Source organism: Somniosus microcephalus, chromosome 6, assembly GCF_052327205.1.
Source record: "Somniosus microcephalus isolate GS21.2 chromosome 6, FLI_Smic_1.0, whole genome shotgun sequence".
Taxonomy (NCBI): Eukaryota; Metazoa; Chordata; class Chondrichthyes; order Squaliformes; family Somniosidae; genus Somniosus; species Somniosus microcephalus.
The window spans coordinates 88,455,604-88,467,798 of record NC_140992.1 but is presented as its reverse complement, the minus strand read 5'-3'; the positions used below and the strand labels follow the sequence as shown (position 1 = coordinate 88,467,798).

At 44.5% G+C, this 12,195-nt stretch overlaps 1 protein-coding gene across 2 annotated transcripts in view; it reads left to right on the top strand.

Annotated features, from left to right (window-relative positions):
- Nucleotides 1-2,256: 2,256 nt before the first annotated feature.
- The window catches only part of pxylp1 (2-phosphoxylose phosphatase 1), a 574,980-nt gene continuing 565,041 nt past the window's right edge, over nt 2,257-12,195 (top strand). The window contains exon 1 of one of the 2 annotated variants that reach the window (XM_085990500.1): nt 2,257-2,355. Coding sequence is in view for 1 of the 2 variants with exons in the window: in XM_085990493.1 (XP_085846619.1) it covers nt 2,623-2,673 (51 nt within the window). In the remaining variant the exon portion in view is untranslated. Of the gene's footprint in view, nt 2,356-2,438; nt 2,674-12,195 lie in introns of those variants that run through there. The other variant, XM_085990493.1, reaches the window with a different exon arrangement.

Here is a 12,195-nt window from a genome sequence, read left to right as displayed (position 1 = left end):
TGCCCTTGACAAGGTGGTGGTGAGCCACCTTCTTCAACCGCTGCAGTCCGTGTGGTGAAGGTAGTCCCACAGTACTGTTAGGTAGGGAGTTCCAGGATTTTGACCCAGCGACGATGAAGGAACAGCAATATATTTCCAAGTCAGGATGGTGTAAATATTTAACATTTCAACCATCATCCCTGTCTTGGGAGCCTTCCCACAGGTTCTGCACTTGGAAATGTTCCACACCGATTCCTGATGGCATGGAACTGTTGTATGTAGAGTTGAGCTCTCCCTGCTTCAGAGACAAGTGTTGATAAAAAGTTGTGATGAGACAGCCCTCCCATCAACCCATCTTCATGAGTGAGAGGCCTACAGTCTTTTAATAAATTGACCAAAGATTGTATCCAACCGAATGCATCATGAAACAAAATGACAACATCAAAGAGAATTGCATGGAATACGCTTGTGCCAGTTAGGACATAAAACCAATCAAAAAGTGAATTTTACAAGACTTAAAATGGTTGAGATCTCTCTCTCCATTCACACAAAAGATGAAATCCACAACAGGAAAATATGACATTTTTTAAAAGCATAAACCAACTTTTTATGTTGATATAACCATAGCATTTCTTTTTCCAATTTCCCCCATTTCCTTCTGGCTGATTTTTCTCCTCCTGGAACAGTGATGTTAATTGTACTGTTTGGTTGAGGTTAAATAACTCAGCACAACTACCAGAATTAATAATAGACATCTACACACCTCCAAAAGCTTTAAAATTAATGACAGATTACAACACTTTAGGAAGTACATGAAGGCTTTGGCAAGGGTACAGAAGAGGTTTACTTGAATGGTTCCAGGGATGAGGGATTACATTTACGTGGATGGACTGGAGAAGTTGCCGTTGTTCTTCTTAGAGCAAAAAAGGCTAAGAGGAGATTTGACAGAGGTGTTTAAAATCATGAAGGATTTAGATAGAGTAAATAAAGAGAAACTGTTTCCAATGGCTGAAGGGTCGATAACCAGGGGGCACAGATTTAAGGTGATTGGCAAAAGAACCAGAGGCGACATGAGGAAAATGATTTTACGTGACGAGTGGTTAGGATTTGGAATACACTGCCTGATAGGGCGGTGGATATAGATTCAATAGTAGCCTTCAAAGGGGAATTGGATAAATACTTGAAGGAGAAAAAATTGCAGGGATATGGGGAATGAGTGGGACAAACTGAGTTGCTCTTTGAAAGAGCCGGCGCAGACTCAATGGGCTGAATGGCCTCCTTCTGTACTGTACTATTCTATGATTCTACAATATAGATAAATTTCCAAATGGCAACTAAAAAATAATTCAAAAGTGATGTGACACTCCTCGTTGACTACCTTCAACTGATAGAGAAACAGACCAGTACACACAATACCACCAACAAACTCAATATAGTTCTGATAAAATTTCCCTTCTTAGTAAAGAAAGAAGAAAGACTTGCATTTATATAGCACCTTTTACGATCACTGGACATCTCAAAGCGCTTTACTGCCAATTAAGTACTTTTGGAGTGTAGTCACTGTTGTAATGTGGGAAACACGGCAGCCAATTTGTGCACAGCAAGCTCCCACAAACAGCAATATGATAATGACCAAATCATCTGTTTTTGTTATGTGGATTGAGGGATAGGTTTTGGCCAGGACACTGGGGATAACTCCCTGCTCTTCTTTGAAATAGTGGCTTTGGGTCTTTTATGTCCACCAGAGAGAGCAGACGGGGCCTCGGTTTAACGTCTCATCCAAAAGATGTTGAGGAGAAAAAGGGAGAAAACTGGAAAAATTAAATATTATAAATTTGACTTGGAAATATATCGCCGTTTCTTCATCATCGCTGGGTCAAAATCCTGGAACTCCTCACCTAACATCACTGTGGGAGTACCTTAACCACACGTGGTTCAAGAAGGCGGCTCACCACCCCCTTCCCCAGGGCAATTAGGGATGGGCAATAAATGCTGGCCTTGCCAGCGATGCCCACATCCCATGACCGAATAAAATAAACAAAATTCCAGTCATTTTGAATGAACACTGCATGTGTGCACTAACATTCAACATTTAAAAACTGCTATCTCTTTGACAACGCTTTGATTTCAATGCCTCATTCAGTGCCAGACCAGCTGGAGCAGCATGTCCTGTGGGTGTGTATGTCTGGCTCCAGCTTTGTGCGGTATTTTGTCGATGTATGGCTGTTCGCCCGCTTTCAACCAGTAGATGGCAGCCAATTACACTTTTTCTTGAACAAATACTTTTCCCAGAAGCTGGCTGAAAGGAAGAAAAACATACTTTATCCGATTCAGGAGTGGGGAGCAGCCGGATTGCTGGGCGAAAAGAAGGGACAGGTGAGTGAGTGGCTTTGGCGCTGGTTTGGGAGTTCGGTTGCTTTACTTGTTTGCCTGTCGGCGAGGTTGCACACTCTCTCTGACATCTTAACACAGCGGGAGTTTTCTCCTTTCCACTCACACCAAGTGGCAGATGAGTCTCTGGGGAGAGGCGAGGTAACGGCGGCAGTGATAGTATCGTCAAAGGCAGGAGCGCTCCCCACCCCCACGCGTCTGACTGTGAATCACCATCTGTCAAAGGGAAGGGAAAGAAGCACAAAGAGTTGGATGCGAGCAACGCTGTCAGTTCTTCACACTCACACTCCAGAACCACACAAGGTAAGGGCTCGGAACTGGTTCGAAGACGTGGTTTAAGAGCAGCCCCTCTACTGTTGTACAAAGAGTTGGCCCTTTATTTTGTGAAATTAGATCGAACCTAAACAAAAACATATGGTAACAGCAGGCTTTCCCCGCAATATGACCATGAAAGCCATCCGAACATTGGCTTCGATTGGGAACAACAAGCTTTTTGTGACATTCCTCAGCACGATAAGATGGATCAGAGGATTATACTTACCCCCTTTTCATTGATAACAAAGGATACTAGCTGGTGTCTGAGACTCTTGGCAGTGTAGTGACTGTGGGCTATGGGGGCAAAGAAAATATTTCAATTCACCCTTTTCCATAAATATTCCCCTTATTTTTTTGTTAAAATAATTCAACACAGTGGTGGTTCGCTGAATGCTGCAAACACCTATGTACTGTAGTTATTTCTATATTTTAATCAAAATTATGTTGTAGAAAATTAAATCATTATGGATAATGTTGTATGATGATTATTATATTGGTTTACATTCAGGATTAGCATTTTTTTGTTGGATGCTTTTTCTATGACTTGAAATTTGCATAAAGCTTTGAGTCTAATCCTCTGAGTTGACCTGCAGATCAATTATGGGATAAAACACTCCAGCGGGTATCAGGTGGCTTATTACAATGTATCTGGCCTAGATTTACTTGTGATTTTTCTTGATTCCATTGGTGTGAACGGCAAGCTCAGCTTCTGCACCTGACAACAAAAGGCATCTAAAGCTGTAACAGTGTAACTCAAACACGTCACCATTGTTTGCACACACTCTCTCACACACTTAACAAAAACAGAAAATGCTAGGGACACTCACATCAATCAACATGTACTGGGAATATACATTATTTTGGCCATAGAATTTGAGAAATAAATAAAGGGCTGAGAGGAGAGCGAATTAGAGAGGGTGAATTCAATGAAACGTAAGCCAAGTTTACCTGTAGGAAAGGGCACAGGATCTGCTCTTGAAGGGTCAAATTGCCCCAGTGCGTATTTCTGAGTGGATTCAGTTCCAGGAATGGCAGTCTGCCAAAACACCTCTGCCATGTTGGCAGCTAATGTAAGTTTGTGGTGCAACAAATACTTCAGCTGTTTCAGTGCAAACTTTTACATTGCAATTCTTCAGCAATTGAAAGCAAGATAAATAATAATATGTTGTTTTTATTGGATTATTAAGAAAGTATATTCACATGTATTTTATGAAAGAAAGGAAAGACATAGCGCTTTTCTCAATTTCAGGACGTCCCAAAGCCCTTTAAAGTACTTCTGAAGTGTAGTCACTGTTGTAATGTAGGAAATGTGGCAGCCAAATTGAACACAGCAAGGTCCCACAAACGGCAATGTGATAATGATCAGATAATCTTTTTTTAGTTGGTTGAGTGTTAAATATTAGTCAGGGCACCGGAGAGAACTCCCCCTGCTCTTCTTCGAATAGTGCCATGGGAAAATATCAAGTCCATCCGAGAGGGCAGATGGGGCCTCGGTTTAATGTCTCATCTGAATGATTTGGATGAGGGAACCAAATGTAATATTTACAAGTTTGCTGACAACACGAAACTAGGTGAGGTTGTGAGTTGTAAGGAGGATGCAAAGAGGCTTCAAGGCGATTTAGACAAGTTGGGTGAGTGGGCAAATACATGGCAGATGCAGTATAACGTGGATAAATGTGAAGTTATCCACTTTGGTAGGAAAAACAGAAAGACAGAGTATTATTTAAATGGTGCTAGATTGGGAAATGTTGATGTACAAAGGGACCTGGGTGTCCTTGTACACCAGTCACTGAAAGCAAACATGCAGGTGCAGCAAGCCGTTAGGAAGGCAAATGGTATGTTGGCCTTCATTGCAAGAGGATTTGAGTACAGGAGCAAGGATATCTTACTACAGTTGTACAGGGCCTTGGTGATACCACACCTGGAGTACTATGTGCAGTTTTGGTCTCCTTACCTAAGAAAGGATATACTTGCCATAGAGGGAGTGCAGCGAAGGTTCACCAGACTGATTCCTGGGATGGCAGGACTGTCGTATGAGGAGAGATTGGATCGACTAGGCCTGTATTCACTAGAGTTTAGAAGAATGAGAGGGGATCTCATTGAAACGTCTAAAATTCTGACAGGGCTAGAACTGACTGGATGCAGGGAGGATGTTCCCCCTGGCTGGGGGGTCTAAAACGAGGGGCCACAGTTTCAGGATAAGGGGTAGGACATTTAGGACTGAGATGAGGAGAAATTGCTTCACTCAGAGGGTGGTGAACCTGTGGAATTCTCTACCACAGAAGGCTGTGGAGGCCAAGTCACTGAATATGTTTAAGAAGGAGATAGATAGATTTCTAGACACAAAAGGCATCAAGGGGTATGGGGAGAGCGCGGGAATATGGTATTGATATAGAGGATCAGCCATGATCATATTGAATGGCAGAGCAGGCTTGAAGGGCCGAATGGCCTACTCCTGCTCCTATTTTTCTATGTTTCTATGAAAGACAGCATCTCAGACAGTTCAACTCTTCCCTCAATTCTGCACTGGAGGGTCAGCCTGGAATAAAAGAGTATGACTACATGAATATTTCTATTGTAAACATCAACAGTGATTACAATGGACTGGAATTTGCGGTGGGCAATAACAGCGAACTAACAGTGTTCACGGCTATTATCCCTTTGAGACTGACCGCAACTTCAGGATGTGGCACATGCGCATCTAAACACAGGAATCCTGAAGTTGCGGCCAGTCACTCACTGCTCTGACCCTGGCTGGGCTGTGGACCCACTTCCCCCCATAGCCGGCAATCAGTGTAATCAGTGAAATCAGTGAAACTGACAAAAACCAGGGCTTTTCCACGTTAATATCGCTATTAAATACCCCATTAAATGTTAGGCCTTGTTGTCTTAGGTGTAACTGGGGTTTTAACAGCGTATTGACTGCTAAACAAACGTTATGGCCCTGAAAAACTAATTTTAATTTTGTGGAGTGTCAAATTTCTCCATTATGATAAAAATTACAATTTTTAAGAAACTTTAAATAAAATGTAGTTTTTTAAAAGTTTGTTCATGATATTTCAGGTTCTACCTTATCCCCATGTGAGAGCCCCAATCTTTGTTTTGCTCTCCGTAACATCTTTAAAAAGTTGGGATGAAAGCAGGTTCTCATTTCCTGATTCCCTGTCTGTGAGAAATCAACAATTTGATTGGCTGCTTCAAAAGCTTGTTGATGTCACAACAGATTAGGAATGAGGGAATCCTCACGATACAGCACTGAAACTTGCACGTCGCAAAAGACAAACTTCCCGCCACAGAGATTGCGCAATGTCTGTGGGCAGCTTTCTTTGGGGCCAGCGGCGAACGCCTTTGCTTTGCCGCTGACCACAAATTCTGGGCCAGTAACAATAACTTGCATTTATATAACTCACCTTTAACGTAAGAAAGCACCCCAAGGTATTTCACAGGGCGTAATCAGACAAATATTGACACCGGGTCAAAGAAGGAGATATTAGAAGGGGTGACAAAAGCTTAGTCAAAGAAGTAGTTTCTAAGGAGGGCCCTGATGGCTGAAAGCACAGCCACCCCAGGTAAGAGGCCAGAGTTGGAGGAACGCAGAATTTAAAAAAAAAATTGTTCATGGGATGTGGGTGTCGCTGGCAAGGCCAGCATTTATTGCCCTTGAGAAGGTGGTGGTGAGCTGCCTTCTTGAACCACTGCAGTCCGTGAGGTGAAGGTACTCCCACAGTGCTGTTAGGGAGGGAGTTCCAGGATTTTGACCCAGCGACAATGAAGGAATGGCGAAATACTTCCAAGTCAGGATGGTGTGTGACTTGGAGGGGAACTTGCAGGTGACGGTGTTCCCATGTGCCTGCTGCCCGTGTTCTTCTAGGTGGTAGAGGTCGCGGGTTTGGGAGGTGCTGTCGAAGAAGCCTTGGTGAGTTGCTGCAGTTCATCTTGTAGATTGTACACACTGCAACCATGGTGCGCCGGTGGTGGATGGGGTGACAATCAAGCGGGCTGCTTTATCCTGGATGGTGTCAAGCTTCTTGAGTGTTGTTGGAGCTGCACTCATCCAGGCAAGTGGAGAGTATTCCATCACACTCCTGACTTGTGCCTTGCTGATGATGGAAAGGCTTTGAGGAGTCAGGAGGTGAGACACTCGTCACAGAATACCCAGCCTCTCACCTGTTCTTGTAACCACAGTATTTATGCGGCTGGTTCAGTTAAATTTCTGGTCAATAGTGATCCCAAGGATGTTGATGGAGGGGGATTCGGCGATGGTAATGCTGTTGAATGTCAAGGGGAGGTGGTTAGACTCGCTCTTGTTGGAGATAGTCACTGCCCGGCAATTGCGTGGCGCAAATGTTACCTGTCACTTATCAGCCCAAGCCTGAATGTTGTCAAGGTCTTGTTGCATGCGGGCATGGACTGCTTCATTATCTGAGCAGTTGTAAATGGCACTGAACACTGTGCAATCATCAGCGAACATCCCTACTTCTGACCTTATGCTGGAGGGAAGGTCATTGATGAAGCAGCTGAAGATGGTTTGGCCTAGGACACTGTGCTGAGGAAGTCCTGCAGCAATGTCCTGGGGCTGTGATCACTGACCTCCAACCACCACAACCATCTTCCTTTGTGCTAGGTATGACTCTAGCCAGTGGAGAGTTTACTTCCTGATTCCCATTGACTTCAATTTTACTAGGGCTCCTTGATGCCAAACTCGGTCAAATGCTGCCTTGATGTCAAGGGCAGTCACTCTCACCTCACCTCTGGAATTCAGCTCTTTTGTTCATGTTTGGACCAATGAGGTTGAGAGCCAAGTGGTCCTGGCAGAACCCAAACTGAGCATCGGTGAGCAGGATATTGGTGAGTAAGTGCCGCTTGATAGCACTGTCGATGACACCTTCCATCACTTTGCTAATGATTGAGAGTAGACTGATATGGCGGTAATTGGCCAGATTGGATTTGTCCTGCTTTTCGTGGACAGGACATACTTGGGCAGTTTTCCACATTGTCGGGTAGATGCTGGTGTGGTAGCTGTACTGGAACAGCTTGGCTAGAGGCGCGGCTAGTTCTGGCACAATTCTTCAGCACGACAGCCAGGATGTTGTTGGAGCACATACCCTTTGCTGTATACAGTGTACTCAACTGTTTCTTGATATCACATGGAGTGAATCAAATTGGCTGAAGACTGGCTTCTGTGATGGTGGGGACCTCAGGAGGAGGCCAAGATGCATCATCCACTCGGCACTTCTGGCTGAAGATGGTTGCAAACGCTTCAGCCTTGTCTTTTGCACTCACGTGCTGGGTTCCGCCATCGTTGAGGATGGGGATGTTCATGGAGCCTCCTCCTCCCGTTAGTTGTTTATTTGTCCACCACCATTCATGACTGGATGTGGTAGGACTGCAGAGCTTTGATCTGATCCGTTGATTGTGAGAACGCTTAGCTCTGTCTATAGCTCTGTTTCCGCTGTTTTACATGTATGTAGTCCTGTGTTGTAGTTTCACCAGGTTGGCACTTCATTTTTAGGTACTCCTGGTGCTACTCCTGGCATGCTCTTCTACACTCCCCATTGAACCAGGGTTGATCCCCTGGCATGATGGTCATGGCAGAGTGAGGGATATGCTGTGCTATGAGGTTACAGATTGTGGTGGAATACAGTTCTGCTGCTGCTGATGGCCCACAGCGCCTCATGGATGTCCAGTTTTGAGTTGCTAGATCTGTTCTGAATCTATCCAATTTAGCCTGTTGGTTGGAGGGTTGTACAGCTGGAGGAGGTTATGCAGTTAGGGAGTGGCAAGGCCATGGAGGACTTTGAACATGAAGATGAGAACTTTAAATTTGAGGCATTGGTAGATTGGGAGCTCAGCAAACACAGGGATGATGGGTAAGTGAGATTTGGTGCAGTTTAGGATACTCATAAAATGATGCGGTACATGCAAAAGAATTCCAATTGAAATATGTTTTAATGAGTTTATAGGTTCTTTGTTGTAAACCAAGATAGCCACTGTTTCACACTGGGACAAAGTTGTACACTTTGTTTATGTTGAGGCAGTTTCCTGTAATGTGGCTTCTGTATTTTGAATGCATATGGATGGATTCAGTAGAGCTTCCATGTTTATACTGGTTGACAGTTCAAATACTTGTACTCGTCTTAAAATAATGTCCAAATTATGTTCTCACATGAGACTGGTACTGAAGGTTAAAATTCATGGCAACTGGAAAGTACAGAAGTAGATATATGGATTTGAAGCCAATTGAACAATAGCAAATAAAAACAGAAAATGCTGGAAATGCTCAGCATCAGCAAGTCAGGCAGCATCTGTGGGGAGACTTACATTTATATAGCGCCTTTCATGACCACCAGACATCTCAAAGCACTTTACAGCCAATTAAGTACTTTTGGAGTGTAGTCACTATTGTAACGTGGACCAATTTGCGCACAGCAAACTCCCACAAACAGCAATGCAATAATGACCAGATAAACTGTTTTTGTTATGTTGATTGAGGGATAAATATTGGGATAAAAAAAAACAGGACCTCAAAGGTTGTAATCTCTGGATTACTCCCAGTGCCACGTGCTAGTGAGTATAGGAATAGGAGGATAGAACAGATGAATGCGTGGCTAAAGAGTTGGTGCAGGAGGGAGGGTTTTAGTTTCCTGGATCACTGGGCCTGCTTCTGGGAAAGGTGGGACTTGTACAAGTCGGACGGGTTGCACCTGAACCAGAGCGGGACAAATATCCTTGCGGGGAGGTTTGCTAGCACTGTTGGGGGGTGTTTAAACTAACTTGGCAGGGGGATGGGATACAGAGGGGAGCTGAAATAGGGGGTGATGTGCTGCCAATTATAGAGAAAAAAACAAGTCAGCTTGGTAGACAGGGCAAATATACAAGGGCAAGGCTGGATGGCATCTATTTTAATGCAAGGAGTCTTGCAAATAAGGTGGATGAACTGAAGGTGTTGATAAACACATGGGAGTATGATATTGTTGCTATCACGGAGACATGGTTGAGGGAGGGGCAAGGCTGGCAGCTCAATATTCCGGGGTACAGAATCTTCAGGCGAGACAGAGGGGGAGGTATAAGAGGAGGGGGTGTCGCAATATTAATTAAGGAGTCAATTACTGCAGTAAGGAGGGATGACATATTAGCAGGTTCCTCTAATGAGGCTATATGGGTGGAGCTTAAAAACAAAAAGGGGGCAAGCACTTTGCTGGGAGTGTACTATAGGCCTCCAAACAGTCAGGGGGAGATAGAGGAACAGATATGTAGGCAAATCTCAGAGAAATGTGCAAATAATAGGGTAATAATAATGGGGGATTTCAACTTCCCCAATATTAACTCGGATAGTCAGAGTGTGAAAGGCACAGAGGGTGTAGAATTCTTAAAGTGCATCCAGGAGAGCTTTTTGAGCCAGCATGTAGAAGGTCCTACAAGAGAGGGGGCGGTACTGGACCTAATTCTAGGGAATGTGGCCGGCCAAGTGGAAGAAGTGCTAGTAGGTGAGCACTTTGGTGACAGTGACCATAATATGGTGAGATTTAAGGTGGTCATGGAAAAGGACAGGGATGGGCCGGAAATAAAGGTTCTAAATTGGGGGAAGGCCGATTTTAATAGGATAAGGCAGGATCTGGCCAAAATGGACTGGGATCAGCTACTTGTAGGAAAATCCACATCGGAGCAATGGGAGGCTTTCAGAAGGGAGATTGAGATCATACAATGGCAACATGTTCCCGTAAAGGTCAAGGGTGGTTCCAAAAACCACAGGGAACCTTGGATGTCAGGGGATATACGAGAATGGATTAGAAAAAAAAGGAGGGCTTTTGGCAGATACAAAAGGCTAAAGACGGAGGAAGCCCTAGAGGAGTACAAAAAGTGCAGGGGGATACTTAAAAAAGAAATTAGGAGATCAAGGAGGGGCCATGAAATAACACTGGCGAGCAAAATAAAGGAAAATCCTAAGATGTTTTATAAGTATATTAAGGGTAAGAGGATAACTAGGGAAAAAATAGGGCCCATTAGGGACAAAAGTGGCAATCTGTGTGTGGAGCCAGAAGATGTAGGAGGGGTTCTAAATGAATTTTTTGCATCTGTTTTCACTATGGAGAGGGACGATGTAGACATAGAAATAGGGCGGGGGGACTGTGATATGCTTGAACATATTAACATCGAGAGGGAGGAGGTATTGGCGGTTTTAGCAGGCCTAAAAATGGATAAATCCCTAGGCCCGGATGAAATGTATCCCAGGCTGCTGTGTGAGGCAAAGGAAGAGATTGCAGGGGCTCTAACACATATATTCAGAACCTCTCTGGCCACAGGGGATGTGCCAGAGGACTGGAGAACCGCTAATGTAGTACCATTATTCAAGAAGGGGAGTAGGGAAAAACCGGGGAACTACAGGCCAGTGAGCCTAACATCAGTGGTAGGAAAATTATTGGAAAAAATTCTGAGGGACAAAATTAGTCTCCACTTGGAGAGGCAAGGATTAATCAGGGATAGTCAACATGGCTTTGTCAAGGGAAGATCATGTCTGACTAATTTGATTGAATTTTTTGAGGGGGTGACTAGGTGTGTGGATGAGGGTAACGCAGTGGATGTGGTATACATGGATTTCAGTAAGGCCTTCGATAAAGTCCCGCACAGGAGACTGGTCAAGAAGGTAAGAGCCCATGGAATCCAGGGTGCCTTGGCACATTGGATACAAAACTGGCTTAGTGGCAGAAGGCAGAGGGTGATGGTCGAAGGTTGTTTTTGTGACTGGAAGCCTGTGGCCAGTGGGGTACCACAGGGATCGGTGCTGGGTCCCTTGCTGTTTGTGGTCTACATTAATGACTTGGATATGAATGTAAAAGGTATGATCAGTAAGTTCGCGGATGATACAAAAATTGGTAGGGTGGTAAATAGCGAGGAGGGTAGTCTCAGTCTGCAGGACGATATAGATGGGTTGGTCAGATGGGCGGAACAGTGGCAAATGGAATTTAACCCGGAAAAGTGCGAGGCGATGCACTTTGGGGGGACTAACAAGGCAAGGGAATACATAATGAATGGTAAGACCCTAGGCAAGACGGAGGGTCAGAGGGATCTGGGTGTGCAAGTACACAGATCCCTGAAGGCGGCGGAACAGGTGGATAAGGTGGTAAAAAAGGCATATGGGATACTTGCCTTCATTAGCTGAGGCATAGAATATAAGAGCAAGGAGGTTATGATGGAGCTGTATAAAACACTGGTTAGGCCACAGCTGGAATACTGTGTGCAGTTCTGGTCGCCACACTACAGGAAGGATGTGATAGCTTTGGAGAGGGTGCAGAGGAGATTCACCAGGATGTTACCAGGGCTGGAGCGCTTCAGCTATGAAGAGAGACTGGGCAGATTGGGTTTGTTTTCCTTGGAGCAGAGGAGGCTGAGGGGGGACATGATTGAGGTGTACAAAATTATGAGGGGCATAGATAGGATGGATACTAAGGAGCTTTTTCCCTTAGTAGAAGGGTCAATAACTAGGGGGCATAGATTCAAGATAAAGGGCCG